The sequence below is a fragment of the Musca vetustissima genome, unplaced genomic scaffold (genome assembly GCF_032173495.1).
Source record: "Musca vetustissima isolate MV318-11 ecotype Yass unplaced genomic scaffold, APGP_CSIRO_Mvet_v1 utg14208, whole genome shotgun sequence".
NCBI classification, from domain to species: Eukaryota; Metazoa; Arthropoda; class Insecta; order Diptera; family Muscidae; genus Musca; species Musca vetustissima.
The window spans coordinates 34,064-52,870 of record NW_026882685.1 but is presented as its reverse complement, the minus strand read 5'-3'; the positions used below and the strand labels follow the sequence as shown (position 1 = coordinate 52,870).

Below are 18,807 nucleotides of genomic sequence, written 5' to 3'. Positions count from 1 at the left end.
TTTTGATACGGTGAAAATGTGACTCATCAAAATATTTGTTTTAGAACCCATGTTTCTTTGGAACAAATCCGTTTCAGAAAATTTGGAGTCGATGTACGAATGTCCGTCCGTTGTCCGTCTGTCTGGCTAGTGCGCACGATAACTCTCCAAGGGAATAATCGATTTCATCCAAACTTTGCACTTAATATGGTCAAAATTATGCTAAAAATTAATTTCATAACAACATGCAACCGGACCATCCGATCTGATTCAAACTTTGCCCAACCTATTACCTCTACTAAGCCTAGATCAAGTTTAAAGATGGTACCCATTGGTCCACTCCTTCTGGTACCTCCCCCACAAAATGGTCAAAATTGTGCTAAATATTAATTTTATAATAACCCGCAAACGGACTATACTATTTTAACGAAACTTTGTACAACCTATTATCTTCACCAAGCCTAGGTCAAATAGGAAGATGGGACCCATTGATCCACTCCTTCTGGTACCTCCCCCACAAGGGGTCCACCTTTTCAATATTTATAAATACAATATCAGGTGAACGGAATGTACAATATGAACCAAACTTTGCACAACCTATTATTTTTACGAAGTCTATATTATTTCCAAAGATGGGTCCCATTGGTCCACTCCTTCTGGTACATCCCTCACGAATTTTCAATATTTATAAATGCAATATCATGCGAGTTATTATTGGATTGGTATATTATCTATACCAACCCTATATCAATTCCGAAGATTGGACCCAGTAGTTTATAAAATTTTATCAACATTAAATTCGAAACCTTTTTGATAAAAACATATTTCTTTTATAAAGCTACTAATAAAATCTGTGTGTAATTCTGAAGACCTCCGCAAACCATATGCTGGGGGTATATATCTGTCGGCAACACCGACTGACACTTTTTTACTTGTTTCCAATGAAAATCCTAAATATCAAATTATAAATCGGTTGGGCTACTCTAAAAAGGACACACATATCCCATTTTCAATACCAACCTAGGATTATTAGCAATGTGCAGAATTTCAAAGATCTGTCTGTCCGACATAGAATTTTATTCTGGTTATGAATAAATAGGATATTAGGTGAATATTTCTAGGTTATTAGCTATAAGCGAAATTCCTTCTGTAAACTTTTTAGCACTTTTATTTGGCACTTTTTTAAATTTTTTAGCACTTTCTAGCATTTTTCTAAACAAAATCTAGCATTTTTTAATGACAAAGTTTTGGCAGCACTGATCATGACTGAATTGTAGATTATCCTTTTCACATATCTGAGCCGGTGGCCATTATCCTTTTCACATATCTGAGCCGGTTGCCATGTCGTCGTAAAATATTTACGATGATCCACTTGGGTTAATTTAATTAAATTACCCTCGCTTGTCAGATGACTTAATTTCATCGTTGACACATTCTTACAACGAATAAAGTTCAAATTTTTACCATTAATTCCAGCATAGAATTTCCGCTCATCCACAGCGATGGTTACATGAAAATGTTGGCGAAATATCTGCGTGTCATATTCCTCCTCGGAGTGTGCTTCCAACCATTGACCATCCAAACGTTGTTTGAATTCAATTGTTTTCTTCGCAACATCGACAAGGATTTGAAATGGAACATCAACGACTTCCGTTTCTGTGGATTTTCCCATAGCCAATGAAATGCTGAACCTGAAAGGAGAAGGAAATATTTTGGTTTCCTAAAGGATTTCTAATTTTTTGGGTACTTACCATGATTCATCATTTTCCGCCTTGCCCCCTATCTGCAGCAAATGACCAAGGCTAAGATTTTCAATAAGTTTACTCTGAAATAACACCGACATGTTGTTGAACTGCTAGTGGTTGCGTTAATGGTGAATTTATATTCTTCTAGTTAGAATATAAATCGATTTCCTCCACCTAGTTATTTTTTCTTTTCTTTCGAGATTTTTTAAATATAGTTTTAAAGCCACAAAACGCTTATATTTATACCCTCAACATTATGATTTACAAATGTCCGTCCGTCTGTCTGGCCGGCTGGCTGGCTGGTGCGCACGATAACTTTCGAAGGGAAGAGAGTAACCAATTTCATCCAAACATTGCACACATCCAATTGACACACATGAGTTAAAGAACCACGGAGGAAGAATAATTTCGAACCTACCTTTTTTGACTGACTAGACTTAAACTCCGAGTCGCATAGCGAGAGCAAAAACCGATTTCCCATGTTTAACATTTGTTAAAAATAAAAATAGTTTTCCTGATAGGTTGAACAACCCCCATCAACCTGCTATCAAAGACGACTATCACGAAAATTTATCGACAGTGAATGTCAAGGCTTGCTCTAATATCATGAAGACGAACGTAACATAGGAATCATCATAAGGACAGTACAGGGTTGCCCATATTAGACGGACCCATGTTTTTTTTTAATCAAAGAAAAAAATAAAAATTTAGCTGCTGGCAATGTTAATCATTTAATTTGTTCCAAGCAGATTTGTTTACATCAATTTTTGAATATGATATCTCTCAAATGGCCGCCTCTGGCGTTGATGACGTATTGTGCCCTTTTTGCTGCATTTTCCATCGTTTTTGCCAACATTTCGGCCGGAATAGCGGGTATTTCTTCACGAATGTGTCCTTGAGGTCTTCTACGGTCCTTGGCTTGTTAACGTAAACCTTTGCCTTCAAATATCCCCACAAGAAGAATTCAGGCGGCGTCAAATCGGGCGAACGCGGTGGCCAGTCCAAATCACCACTTTTCGACATCAAACGGCCCGGAAACAAATTCTTCAGAAAATCGATTGTTATGCGACTTGTGTGTGGTGGAGCGACGTCTTGTTGAAACCAGAACAGCCTCATACGCTTTCGACGAATAATTGGCATCACAAAATTGGTCATCATGTCGCGATAACGCTCCTGATTGATGGTAACAGCATGACCATTTTCATTTTGGAAGAAAACCGGCCCAATGACCGCTTTCGCACTAACGCCGCACCAAACTGTGACTTTTTCGTCATGAAGAGGCACTTCTTGAATCTCCTGAGGATTTTCAGTGGAGTAAAAACGGCAATTTGGCTTATTTAGGTCCCATTCAATATGTAATGGGCTTCATCGGACATGGTAATTTTGTTCCAAAATTGCTCGTCATCTTCGGCCATTTCGATGACTCTTTGGGCCCATTCCAATCGACGAGGCTTGTCCGCAGGCAACATTCTTTGCGTCAATTGAATTTTGTAGGGGAACAAATGCAAATCAATGTGAATAATCTGTTGTAAAGTGGACCGAGCCATGCCCAACTGCTGAGAACGGCGTTTTTGGGATGTTCTTGGGGACCTCTCAACACTGGCTCGTACGGCAGGGATATTCTTCTCACATTTTTTAATGTTTAAAAACACGTCGAGTTTTCACAATTGACTTTTTCTGTTGAATGTAAATTTTAACTATTTCAGAGCGCTCGCGTGGCGTGTATTGGTTCATGGTAAAAATCTGCCTGGACTGACTCGGTATGTCATTAAGCGATGTGACATCTCTGTCAAAAGTTATGGCGTTGCCAGATGGGTCCGTCGAATATGGGTAACCCTGTACGAAAGAGGAATATGACAGCAAACACTGATAACGGCCGCCATTATAAGTAAAGATAGCCTAGAAGCTACATAGGGAGGAGATCAGGGACGCGATCAAAGTAAATGAAGTCCACTTGTATGTGACCAAGCTCTTGACTAAAGCAGGAAGCTATCTAAGGCCCAAAGTCTAAACTTCTTCTTAGCTGGACAGAATATTTGATCCAAAAGCCGAGCTTAATAAAGATTTCCAGACGCGTCGGTCTTGTGCGCAGCTCATCCAATTTAAAATACCATGTTCCAAGATGTTGTCTTCCATTTAATCTTTAAATCGAATTCGTGGCCTTCAGTTGGCTCACTTTTATATGCCAACGTAGTCGCAGCAGCTCGATACGTCTGACTATGTCGATGTCCTAGAATAAATGGTATAGCTCATTGTTTATTCGACGGCGATATTCGCAGATCGATCTATACATCTTGTGAAGAATTTTTCTCTCTAACACTCCAAGAGCTGCCTTATCTGCTTGTACAAGTATCAGCGTTTTGTAGAGATTCTGGCGAGAGGTGACCTTGCTTTTGAGTTGCTTATTTAGACCATAGTAGCGTCATGTTGGCCAACACTATTCTTCTCCGGATTTTGTTTATGGCGGTACCGAGGTATATAAAATGGCTCATTACCTCGAAGCTGTAGTTTTAAAGTTCCACACTTGATCCGAGTCTACTGGACGTCATGCGCGTTAATACCATCAGCTTGGTCTTCTCGCCATTTACTGCCAGTTCCACTTTGGCAGACTCCTTTTCAATTTGTTCAAATTAAATCGATGTCATCGGCGTATGCGAGTAACACATTTGTTTGGTGTACAGAGTGCTTTTTTTGTTCACATTTGCATCTCGTATGACCTTTTCCAGCAGGATGTTAAAAACGTCACACGACACATTGTCACCTTGTCTGAACCCTCGTTCGGTATTGAAGGGCTCCGAGAGGTCCTTTCCGACTTGAAATGGAGACCTTGTTCCAGTTAAAGTTATCCTGATAGCCGTATTCATTTTTCAGGAATGCCGAACGCAGATGATAGATACCAAGCAATGGCTCTGATTGGCTTTAACATGGCGAAGTCCAGGCTTATCTTGGTCCCTCTTTCATCTCAATTGTGGACACTGACCTCCCCGCGGTGCTATCTGGGGAGCTATTCTCATCACCCGATGAAATAGTGAGCTAATATGTGCCGCGAGTTCACTCATAAGAACTATAAACCAGTAAGGAAAGTAGTAAAGTCGGACGGGGCCGACTATATGATACCCTTCACCACTATGGGTATATTAAACAGGACTATTAACATGAAATTGGATGAAATATAATATGTTATATTTATCTAAATGTGAATCTACCTAGATCTGTCCATAAAGTATGTAAATCGACTTCAAACAAATATAAATAGGTCATCCGTTTGGCTATGCCTGTACTTTTAGAAAATGCAACTACGTAGTTCTATGCTCAGTTTTGTACGTTGTGCAAAATTTGATGTCAATCTGACTAACATGAGGAGTTTGATGCCCAATTTACTTGAAATCGGGCGAAAATATATATGGAAGCTTTATCCAAATATTAAGCGATTTCAAACACACTTCTCACACTTATACTACTTACACACTTATACTAATTTTAGAACGTTTTGTTCCTATTGGTTCCTTGGTGCGTAAATTACTTTAAATCAATCTATAAGGCAGACATCACTCTAGGCTCAATTCAGTACGTTATGCCAAATTTCGTGCAAATCGAAGGATATATAGGGACTTTGGGGCACCATTTACATGAAATCGGACGAAACTATATATGGGAGCTATATCTAAATCTGGACCGATTTTCTTGAAACTTGGCAGACATCACTCTAGGCTTAATTCAGTACGTTTTGCCAAATTTCGTGCAAATCGAAAGATATATAGGGACTTAGGTGCACCATTTACATGAAATCGGACGAAACTATATATGGGAGCTATATCTAAATCTGGACCGATTTTCACGAAACTTGGCAGGCATCATTCTAGGCTCAATTCAGTACGTTATGCCAAATTTCGTGCAAATCGAAAGATATATAGGGACTTTGGGGCACCATTTACATGAAATCGGACGAAACTATATATGGGAGCTATATCTAAATCTGGACCGATTTTCTTGAAACTTGGCAGACATCACTCTAGGCTTAATTCAGTACGTTATGCCATATTTTGTGCAAATCGAAGCATATATAGGGACTTTGGGGCACCATTTACATGAAATCGGACGAAACTATATATGGGAGCTATATCTAAATCTGGACCGATTTTCTTGAAACTTGGCAGACATCACTCTAGGCTTAATTCAGTACGTTATGCCATATTTTGTGCAAATCGAAGCATATATAGGGACTTTGGGGCACCATTTACATGAAATCGGACGAAACTATATATGGGAGCTATATCTAAATCTGAACCGATTTTCACGAAATTTGGCAGGCATCATTCTAGACCTAAATGATTAGGCTGTACTAAATTTCGTGCAAATCGAAAGATATATAGGGACCGTTTACATTAAATCGGACGAAAATATATATGGGAGCTATATCTAAATCTGAACCGATTTTTCCCAATTTCAATAGGGTTCGTCCTTGGGCCAAATAAGTGACCTATGCCAAGTTTCATCCAAATCGGATCATAAATGCGACCTGTACTTTGTTCACAAAAATACATGGACGGACAGACGGACAGACGGACAGACGGACGGACGGACGGACGGACAGACGGACATGCGTAAATCGACTCAGAAAGTGATTCTATGCATATTCTCAAAAGGAACCATGTGTCTATCTCGTTTCCTTTTGCCTGTTACAAACATATGCACAAAGACATAATACCCTGTACCACAGTGTGGTGAAGGGTATAAAAATGGGTTGAGGCGTTGGGTTAGTTGCCCACTCTCGGAAAACCCAATCTACTATGAAAAAGCTAAGAAAAAGAAAACCAAACCCCCCTAATGTTGACGACCCCCGTAAACGAATAAAGGACCACGATCTGCGAATCTGCACTTGGAATGTGAGCACGTTGTACAGAACAGGCGCAGTGTTCGCTTTGGCGGATATACTCAAGAAGTACAAAGCCGATATTATTGCCTTACAAGAAATGCGATGGAAAGGGACAGGCGTAAGTAAATCAGACGATTACGCCCTGTATTATAGCTGCCATGAAACGAGACATGAATTTGGCTGCGGATTTATGGTTAAAAGGAGAATAAACGACCTTGTCTCCAGATTCACTCCAGTAGATGAGCAAATTTCTATAATTCGTATAAAAGCGAAGTTCTTTTACATCAGTCTAATTTGCGCCCATGCTCGGACCGAAGATAAAGATGAACAGACCAAAGACATATTTTACGAGCACCTAGAAACAGCATATGACCGTTGCCCTGGCCATGACATTAAAATTCTGCTAGGAGATTTTAATCCAAAAATCGGAAGGGAGAATATCTTTGGCCCTACCGTCGGAAAATTCAGCCTACATGAAGAAACATCCGACAACGGCATGAGGCTGATTGACTTCGCGGCAGCAAAAAACATGGTAGTTAGCAGCACCAGATTCAAGCATCTCGATATACACAAGGCCATCTGGATCTCTCCTGATCAAGTAACGAGAAATCAAATTGATCATGTTGTGATAGACGGAATTCATTCATTAAGTGTTTTAGACGTCCGATCGATCCGAGGAGCGAATATCGATTCGGACCATTACCTTGTGGCAGCCAAGGTACGCACCCGTCTTAATGGTGCGATCTAATACAACACGGAAACTCGACGTCGAAAAGCTTCAAACATAACAGGTAGCCGAGGCTTACTCTGCTCAACTTACCCATCTGCTTGAAGAAAGCACTTCTTGTCCCGATAATAGTATAGAAGCACAATGGCAAAGAATTGCCACTCCCTACAAACTGCAGCAAAAAGAACAATTGGGTACCAAAAACCACCACCAAGAAACAAATGGTACGATCAGGAGTGTCGTAATGCTACTGATGTGAAAAACGCAGCGTATAGGGCAACCCTGCAGACAGTAGCAACACGTAATGTGATGGAGAATTTTCGGGAGAAAAATAGAGAGGAGAAACGTGTTTTCAGAAAAAAGAAGAAAGAACAAGAAAAACGTGAACGTGAGCAAATCGAGATGTACAGGAGTCATGAAGTCCGGAAATTTTACCAACGAGTAAAACACCAAACCGAAGGTTTTGGTGGAGGCACATCCTCCTGTAGAGATGAAGAAGGAAACCTGGTGACAGATACAGAGAGCGTGTTGAGGATCTGGAAGGAGCATTTCGAAAAGCTTCTAGTATCAAATAGTGGCGATGAAGAAGATACCCCAGAACCAATAAGAGATGATGGTATAGAGTGTATACCACCTAGCCAAGATGAAGTCATAAAAGCAATTAATCGGCTCAAGAACAACAAAGCAGCAGCAGCCGAACTATTCAAGAATGTTGGCCAGATGCTGGTCAGGAGCATCCACCAGCTGATTAGCACAATTTGGCTAGATGAATGCATGCCCAATGATTGGAACCTCAGCATCCTGTGTCCCGTGCACAAAAAGGAGGCAAGACGATATGTGCCAACTATAGAGGAATAAGTCTCCTTCGCATATAAAGTGCTATCCAGTGTGCTGTGTGAACGATTGAAGCCAATGGTCAATGACATCATCGGACCATACCAATGTGGCTTCAGACCTGGCAAATCCACCATTGACCAGATTTTCACTCTGCGCCAAATCCTGAAAAAGACTCACGAAAAACACATCGACACATACCAAGACGTCCAGTAGACTCGGACCAACTGTGGAACTTGAGAACTACAGCTTCGAGGTAGTTAAAGACTTTATATACCTTGGTACCGCCATAAATAAAACGAATGACATCAGTTTTGAAATTCGGAGAAGGATTGTGATGGCCAACAGATGCTACTATGGTCTAAGTAAGCAGTTTAGAAAAAAGGCCACCTTCCGCCAGACCAAACTCACACTTTACAAGATGCTTATACTACCCGTGCTATTATATGGATCAGAGGCATGGCAGATGAGGCAGCTCTTGGGGTGTTTGAGAGAAAAATTCTCCGCAAGATCTAAGAGCCGATCTGCGTCGACGGTGAATATCGGCGTCGAATGAACCACGAGCTTTACAATTTATACAAGGACATCGACATAGTCAGTCGTATTGAGCTGCAGCGACTACGGTGGCTAGGCCATGTTGTGCGGATGAATGAAAATGCTCCAGCTCAAAAGACATATAAATATGAGCCTACTGATGGTTCCCGTAGAAGGGGAAGGCCACGAATTAGATGGAAAGACCAAGTAGTAAACAACATCTTGGAACGTGGTCTTCCAAATTGGTGGACTTCCGCACAAGACCGACGCGCTTGGAAATCTTTTTTAAGCTCGGCTTATGGAACAACCGTTCTTTAACAAGCCAGCTAAGTATGTAAGTAAGAACGCAGACATGGCTTTAAACAACTCTGAGCGGATGTGGCTGTCGAAATCGGCTTTGCAGTGTGAAAACCCGGTCTATACTGGATTTGCCAGGACTGAAGCCGCATTTATACGATCCACTAATATCATTAACCATTGGCTTCCGTCATTAACACAGCACGCTGGATAGCATTTTTTATGCGATGGGAAGGAGACTTATTCCTTTATAGTTGGCACATATCGGCTTGTCTCCTTTTTTGTGATCGGGACACAGGATGATGAGGTTACAATCATTGGGTATGCATTCTTCTAGCTACATTGTACTAATTAGTTGGTGCATGATTCTGATCAGCGCCTGACCACCGGTCTTGAAACGTTCAGCTGGTAACCCAACGGCACCAGCTGCTTTATTATTCTTCAGCCGAATAATTGCTACTCTCATATTGGCTACCCTATACATATATAGCCAATACAATCTATATCGTCATCTCTTATTGGTTCTGGGGTATCTTCTTCACGGCCATTATTATCAGAAGCTTTGCAAAATGCTCCTTCCAGATCTTCAACACGCTGTCTGTAGCTGTCGCCAGGTTTCCTGCTTCATCTCTACAGGGGGATGTGCCTGCCTTCGGTTTGGTATTTTACTCCTTAGTAAAATGTCCGAACTTTGTTCTGACTCCTGTACATCTCGATTTTCTCTTGTTCTTTTTTCTTCTCTCTCCTTTCCTCCCGATAATTCTCTCTGGCATTGCGTGTTTTCATGGCTATCATATACGCTGCGTCTAAACTTAGTCAAGAAAAATATTAAAATCGGGGTTTAAAACGAGGGATCCTCCCAAGGATAACCCTGGCGTTCCTTTTATTTCCTCGGAAGATAATTAGGTCTGCGGAAGAGCAAAGAAAAGCTAAACTTGCGAAAAACTAAAGGGAGCTTTCTATCACCTGATACGAAGAGCAAGCCGCGTCAGTTCTAGGTCTAAAGAGGCTGGGCCAAAAATTCAACGAGGAATTTCAACAAGACGAGTGCTGCCTCGGAATCTTTTGTAAAATATGGGAATCCCAAAATAGAGAGGTCAATTACGCGATCAACAAGAACGGAAACGGTACTCTAAGCAAAGGTAACCAGGACGTATTAAAGAGACGACCTCTGCAAAGCAGTTGTCGAAATAGTTGTGGATTTTTTAAAGAGTATTTTTTTCAGAGACCCATTAGGTGTTTTCCGAAAGCTATAGCATTAGGCTTGAGTATGTTTTCAAGACCTAAGTCAATGACTTGATTTGTTTAATGAATATTTTTTCAGCAACCCATAGCTATAGGCGGCCTATAGGAAAAACAATATTTTTTATGACCGGCGGTCGGGGATTTTTATACGGATATATTTAACAGACGGGGATTTACCGCATTTGTATTGAGACACGCGGTTATGACACTCAAGACCACAACTAATCAACCACAACAATGAAAAAAAATACATCTCTATTTGGTTTTTTATTTTATTTTTGTTTCAATAATCAGAATATTGTTCAAATCCCTTACATTTTGGATTATCCGATAATAAATGATCGATGCCCAGTACACGGACATTCATACCATGTTGACCTTTAATTTTTAAACCCGTTAGCCAGGGCAGAACTTGTGGGGTGCGATAGCCATACTTAAAAAGATAGACACCATCTTTGGCCATTTTTACAGATTTCGGGGTGAACGCCAATGCCAAGCGGAATGGTTTTGTCACATCGTCAAAGGGGAAACTACTATCAATTTCTTCATCACCCCATCTGAAAAAGAAAAGAATCACCGATCAATAACCTGAATAATCAGTCGATAAAATGTTCCCTTACTCCACCATATCGGGATTCTTTTTATGATTGTTCGCTGGCAATTTTGAATTTCGTATAATTTTCTTCAAATTAAATCGTACACTTATGTGAACCTCGATGCGTTTAATATTTTCTGCATGGCGGAAATCCATTTTAAACCAACCATCCATTCGGCCCAATAATTTCATGGTTACCACCATAATATTACCGGGCTGTATACGGCATGGTATATCATGACTGAATTGTAACTTATTCTTTTCACATATCTGAACCGGTGGCCATGTCGCCGTAAAATATTTACGATGATCTACTTGGTTTAATGTGATTAAATTACCCTCGATTGTCAGATTGCTTAATTTCATCGTTGACATATTCATGCAACGAATAAAGTTCAGTGATTGACCATTGATTCCGACATAGAATTTCCGTTCATCCACAGCGATGGTCACATGAAAATGTTGGCGAAATATCTGCGTATCATATTCCTCCTCGCAGTCCACATCTAGCCATTGGCCATCCAAACGTTGATTGAATTCAATTGTTTTCTTCGCAACATCAACAAGGATGTGAAAAGGAATATCGACGATTTCCGTTTCTGTGGATTTTCCCATAGCCAAGGAAATGCTGAACCTGAAAGGAGGGGAAATACTTTGGTTCAATAAAGGATTTTTAATTATTTTTGGTTTTTGGGTATTTACCATGATTCATCATTTTCCGCCTTGCCACCTATCTGCAGCAGATGGCCAAAGCTAAGATTTTCAATAAGTTTACTCTGAAATAGGACCGACATGTTGTTGAGCTGCTAGTGGTTGTGTTAATAGTAAATCAATATTCTTATTGTAATTTATTTGTTCCACCTAGTTATTTTTTATTTCTATCTATATTTTTTTAAATCAAACCACAAACCGCTTATATTTTTTATTTACATTCACAATTTCTACTATAAATGAAAATTAGAAATACATTTCAAAATGCGATGCAATGTAAAAACCAGTACGAATTTCAATCTACCATTGAGAAGAAATCGATCTATAGCCCTATATAAAAAATAGTATTTAAATAAGTAATATTATTTAATAAAATCTGAGCCTATAAACCTCTATAAAAAAATTCATGCCTATATCCCTCCATAAAAATATTATTTAAAATATCCACTCATATAGCCTCCTATAAAAAATATTATTTAAAAATTCACGCCTAAAGCCATCTATAAAAACCAGTAAGGAAAGTAGTAAAGTCGGACGGGGCCGACTATATGATACCCTTCACCACTATGGGTATATTAAAAAGGTCATTAACGTGAAATTGGATGAACTAAAATATATGACCTTTATCTAAATGTGAACCGACTTAGATAAATCCATAAACATGTGATTCGTTTGTTACAATGGGACCAAATTCTTTAAACCGATTTAAAGCAAATATCAATCGCACACCCGTTGAATATTTAGAGCCCAAGTAATACGCAATTACGTCATTCTATTCCGAAAAACATGAAGAGTTTGGTGCACCATACACTTAAAATAGGATGAAAATAGATATGGAAGCTATAGACTAAGACTAATTTATGCACGTTTTGTTTCTAATGGACATATATTGGGTCCTTGTGTCCCACTTAATATCGGACGAAACTATATGGGAGCTATATCTATTTGACTATAAAACTATACTTTCTTAAGTACTTTGTGCAAAATTGTGTGGCAATCGTCCTAACTTTGGGTCTTAAAATCGGACAATTTTCAGAAAAAAATACACACATCATTCTAGACTCATTTCAGTAATTTCACGAAAATTTACTAGACTCAAATCAGTACGCTATGCCAAATTTCATGAAAATCTGAAAATATGTAGGGACTTTGGTACACAATTTACACGAAATCGGACGTGTATAAATCGGAACCGATTTTAAAGAAATTTCACACACATCATTCTAGATTCAATTCAGTACCCTATGCCAAATTTCGTGCAGATCGGAAGATATATAGAGACTTTGGTGAACAATTTACATGAAATCGGACGAAAATATATATGGGAGCTATATCAAAATCGGAACCGATTTTCAAGAAACTTTACACACATCATACTAAACTCAAGTGAGTACGATATGCCAAATTTCGTGGAAATCGAAAGATATATAGCGACTTTGGTGAATCATTTACATTAAATCGGTCGAACATATATATGGGAGCTTTATCTAAATCTGAACCAATTTTCAAGAAATTTTGCACACATCATTCTAGATTAAATTCAGTACGCTATGCCAAATTTCGTACAGATCGGAAGATATATAGGGACTTTGGTACACCATTTACATGAAGTCGGACGAACATATATATGGGAGCTATATTTAGATCGGAACCGATTTTCAAGAAATTTTACACACATAATTTTAGACTCAATTCAGTACGCTATGCCAAATTTCGTGCAAATCGAACGATATATAGGGTTTTTGGTACACCATTTACATGAAATCGGTCGAAAGTATATATGGGAGCTATATCTAAATCTGAACCGATTTTTTCCCAATAGGGTTCGTCCTTGGGCCAAATAAGTGGCCTGTGCCAAATTTCATCCAATTCGGATCATAAATGCGACCTGTACTTTGTTTACAATTTAACATGGACAGACAGACAGACAGACGGACGGATCGACTTAAAAAGTGATTCTATGCATATTCTCAAAAGGAACCATGTGTCTATCTCGTTTACTTTTGCCTGTACCACAGGCCTAGAGCCGTCTATAAAAAATAGTATTTAAAAAATCCACGCCTAGAGCCGTCTATAAAAAATATTATTTAAAAAATCCACGCCTAGAGCCGTCTATAAAAAATATTATTTAAAAAATCCACGCCTAGAGCCGTATATAAAAAATATTATTTAAAAAAATCCACGCCTACAGCCGTCTATAAAAAATATTATTTCAAAATCCACGCCTATAGCCCTCTATTCATTCAAAATTCCACGGTTAGACTATTGACTTTAGCATACTTTTAGGCGTAGTTTAAAATTTCAAGCCCATGTTTAATATGCACATTATAAAAAAGTATTAAATTTATATTTAAGCTCAAGAGTTATATGACTAATTAATTTGTTCTCTTTGCCTCTTAATAAAGAGTTCATTATCATTATTTTACAAATATGGTTGGTTATAACAAAAAATAGAATTGTAAAAATAAATCATACATCCATCGAACGACGCGAGTAGAATTTTATCAGTATTTAGTTTATCGGCATAACGAAAGAAAGCATTTAGACACGAACTCAACGTTAGTCATTTATTTCATATATATTTTTTAAATTAAATTCAAAAATATTATTATAAATATTGTAATGTAAAAGTGTAAGTGATTTTTTTATTGTATTTAGAAAATTTAATATGAATAATATTTTAAAGCGACAACAAAGCCATAATAGCGAATTGGAAAAAAATACTTCAATATATTCTCGAAGGCACAACACAGCAAAAGGCGTGGATTTTTTTAAATTTTTGTTTAACGTAGTTATAAGCCTCGTTTTAAAAAACTAATATTTTCTCGACAGCGTAGATTTGGAAAGGATTTTTGAAGGCCCAACAATGTCTGGAATTGGAATTTTAGAAGTCACTGCATTAAAAAAAAAATAATAAATAATTGGATTTTTTATGAATTTTTGAAAGCCAATCAAATCCTTTGCAAAGGATTTTTGAAAGTCCATTAAAGTCTGTTAAAAAATACCGTATTATAAAGAGATAGTTTTTTTTTAACGAATATCGGTTAAAAATATTTTGTGAAGCCTAGTCAAACATTTTTAAAGAATTTTAGAACCCCTTGGTTTTTTTTAGCACCATGTTAAAACTGAGATTTTTGTAAAGAGTTTTTGACGGCAAATCAAAGCCTAAATATATTTTTTCAAAGGATTTTTGAAGGACCCTTAAAGTCTGGATTACAGAAATGCCATTGAAGTCGCTTATAACGACATATTGATTATAACGACGGAATACAAAAGTTTTACCATTATTTCATATCTCTTATAACGACTGTCGCGTCAAGTGACCAATTTCGGCAGGCAGCTGTATATTTTTTGAATGTTGCAACAACCCTGGCCTAGGGCGTTTCAAAAATATTTTTGAATATCCGAGAAATCTGATTTTGTTCAAAGAATTTGTGAAGGACATTCAAAGCCTGGATTTTTATTCAAATGATTTTGAAAGAAACGACATTTTGAAGCCTACTCTAACATTTGATTTTGAGTAGGATGGACTATCGCATCTTGTGACCTATTTTACAGGGCCTTCACCATCGTTATTTGCGATTTCGACTGTATATTTTTAGAAGGCTTCTATTGGGTTTAAAAAAAATTTGAATGACGAACATTGCTTGGATTGTTGTAAAGAAGGTTTCTCAAAGTCTGGTTAAAAAAACTCAGTAAGGAAAGTAGTAACGTCGGACTGGGCCGACTATATGATACCCTTCACCACTTTGGGTATATTCTACATATTTATCCGAAAAGATGTCGCCTTTTTGAAGGAATTTTGATATGAAATTGAACGAACTTACATATGTTACTTTTACTACGACTTTCTGAAACCTATGCTAAATTTCATTTCATTTGGGCAAGTTTAGAGTCGTTTGCGGCACAGTGGGGCAGATTTGTGTAAATCGATTTTAAGCAAACTTGACACAGGCTATTCGGTATGCTGCACTGTTTAAAATTTGTTCTCAATCAGACACCCATTGATTATTTGGTGCACAATTAACATAAATAAGTTGAAATTATATATGGAAGCTACGATATATCTATATCTGAACCGATTTCAAGCTAACTTGCCAGAGATTAATTTATATTAACTTCAGTACGTTGTGTCAATCGGCCTAGCTATGGATCTTTAGTGCACCATTAACTTAAAATCGGACGAAAATATATGTAGGAGGTGTACTCATCATATCAGACCTAGTTCAGTACGCTATACAAAATATCGTGCAAATCGAATGATATATAGGGACTTTGGTGCATCAATTACTTTATATCGGACGAAAATATATCTAAATCTGAACAAATTTGCACACATTATTCTAGGCTTAATTTAGTACGCTATTACAAAATTCGTGCAAGTCATATGATTTTCAGGGACTTTGGTGCACCATTTACCTAAAATCGGGCGAAACTATATATGGGAGCTATATCTACATCTGAACCGATTTTCACGAAACTTAGCAAACATCTTTTTAGACCTAATTCTGTAGGCTATACCAAATTTCGTGCAAATCGAAACATATATAGGGACTTTGTTACACCATTTACCTTAAATGGGACGAAAATATATATGGGAGCTATATCTAAATCTGAACCGTTTTCTCCCAATTTGCAAAGGATTTTTGAAAGGAATAGGGTTCGTCTCTGTGCCAAATAAATGAGCTATGCCATATTTCATCCAAATCGGATTATAAATGCGACCTGTACTTTGTTTACAATTTAACATCAACAGACGGACGGACATGCATAAATCGACTCAGAAAGTAATTCTATGCATATTCTCAAAAGGGTCTATGGGTCTATGGGTCTATCTCGATTATTTTTGCCTGTTATAAACATATGTACAAAGACATAATACCCTGTACCACAGTGTGGTGAAGGGTGTGAAAATACTTTAAAAATCGCCCATAACGACATCGTTTTTAAAGGCATGTCGGTTATAACGACGTAACCTAAAAGTTCCGCAAAAAATTCTGTCCATTATCGTTATCGTGTTATGGGATTATTTTAAAGAATTTGTGAAGGCAATTTAAAGCCTGGATTTTTGTGCAATGAACTTTTGAAAGCCCATCGAAGCCAGTATTTAACCAGTGAGCGGAGCAGTATAGTCGGACGGGGCCGACCATATGATACCCTACACAACTTCCATGAAAAAACTAACTTTCTGTGGGTCTATATTCTGAGCTTGGGCAATATTTCGCGATATTTGAACCATCTGGACCAACTAGAGGCCGACAATTATTACTAATGTTCAGTACAGCCCTTCTAATTTCTGTCCAGATTCCCTTCCCTTGTGTTGTGATCTTCGTATTCCCATTGGAGCCTATAGATCGACTCGAAAAAAACACAAAAAATTAAGTTTTCGGTCGACTTCATCACAATATAATTATCTGATCGCCACCGAAAATTATAGGCGTTATCTTTGACCATAACTGGAACTTCATGGAACATTTTAAAGAGATCAGCGCTATATTTCCGCCCTCTAGTGTGATAAAGAGTTACTAAATAACGTCTGAATACATAAGAACCTGTAAATATTTGAGTGTAACTGCCACATCTGAGTACATACAGCCATATAATTGGTATCAATTTAAAGGTCAACCACTGCCCTTGGATATATCAACAACTTTTCGGGTCCATGTCCTTCAGGGGTAAATCTATACGCTATTGAATACAATTTTTTTAATTTTTCACACAAAAGTCAGGGTCCATTTGTCCCGCTAAATATTAACCGATCCTTATCAAAAGAGGCATGCTTATTCTTTGGCCCGATCCCCTTTCTATGTAAAAATTCGCGATGTTTGGGTCATAATTGCGGCCTCTAGAGCGACCAGAAAAACCGACAAATATGTAGTATTTCGTCCATTAAGCGATCTTTACCAAAAACAATAGGGGTCTTCATTGGGCAGAACACATCCTACATGCAAAATTTCGTGAAGATTGGTCCATAACTGTGGCCTGTATCGTGTTTACAAATTATAATGGACAGACGGACGGACGAACACACATGTCTAGAGCGAATTAGCTAGTCGAGATATGAGGATCGGTATACTAGGACCAATATTTCGTGGCGTTACAAACTCTTGGGGCTGCACAAAGCTATAATACCCTGACAACATAGTTGTATAGGCTATAAAAATATATTTTTAACAATTATAGACGCGGATTTGTTAAGAATATTTTTGAAGCTTCAAGATTCAATAGCATATCTTTTTTAAATCCAATAAAACCCAGGATTTTATATATTAGGTTGGGGAAAAAGAAATTTGCTGGTAGGAAGATTTTCTACTCAATGAAAGAACTCAAAATATCAAATTAAAGCTGATTAGGTTGAACAACGTGCCCCACAGCTATAAAATATCGTATATTGGGTTCAACAAAGTCATAATTTTTAGTCAATCAGTAAGCTGGGTATCATATAGTCGGCTTCGTCCGACTTTGGTCATTTCCTTCCAGATTTAGACCAGGCAAATTTAAAGCACCCGTGCCATACACAAGTTCCTTTATTAGCTAAAGGGAATTCGCAATAAGAGGCGACAAAAATAAACAAAAGTCCATTGTTGGGGATTTTCTCGCTTTTTATCTTCAATGAACAGTGGCGTATTTGGACCTGTTTATCATTCAGAGCTCAAAATTCTTCTGTTAAAATATTTATACATCACGAATGAGAATAGCAAGAGGGAAATACAACTAGTCTCTGGAGAAACCCATGTACGCCAATGACAGTTGTTCGGTTTTGCGTGCCAGAAACCACAAGTTGCGAAAATAATTTTTGTATGCTCTTTAACTCAAAGAGATTGAGTGCATTTTATTAATACACACATTTTAAACTAATTTCAGTTCAACAAGACCAGTAAAAGATTGGAGGCTTTGCTTTGCACAAACACACAAAATAAAAAGTAAATAATGTCGGCGGTATTCCAAGGTAAACTGGCAGAACATTTAAATTTTGGCCATATTTTAGAGATTGGAGCCCAGGTTGAAGCGGAGGGGTCATGGTGAGTTTTCAACACAATATTAAAATAAATAAATTAAAAATCTATATTTTAGGTTCTGGATATCATTGACCACCGGGCGCTTTCAAGAACGTGATCACATCGACATTGGCCTACACATGATAGTAAATACGCAACATGAAAAAATTATTGTGAAGCAACAGGTCCAAAAAGAATGGGTGGAAGTGGCCACCAAAGAATATAATACCGAAGAGTTTTTCCAACGCTTTCAAATCAATCTAATT

At 37.9% G+C, this 18,807-nt stretch overlaps 1 protein-coding gene across 1 annotated transcript; it reads right to left on the bottom strand.

The window, feature by feature from the left end:
• Window positions 1-10,381: 10,381 nt before the first annotated feature.
• Window positions 10,382-11,626, bottom strand: LOC133329284 (uncharacterized). Its single transcript, XM_061537773.1, has 4 exons — window positions 11,535-11,626; window positions 10,858-11,466; window positions 10,553-10,794; window positions 10,382-10,458 (listed from the first exon to the last, which is right to left on the bottom strand). Exons 1-4 carry the CDS (start codon window positions 11,624-11,626, stop codon window positions 10,382-10,384), a joined length of 1,020 nt encoding a protein of 339 aa, XP_061393757.1.
• Between the last annotated feature and the right edge of the window lie 7,181 nt (window positions 11,627-18,807).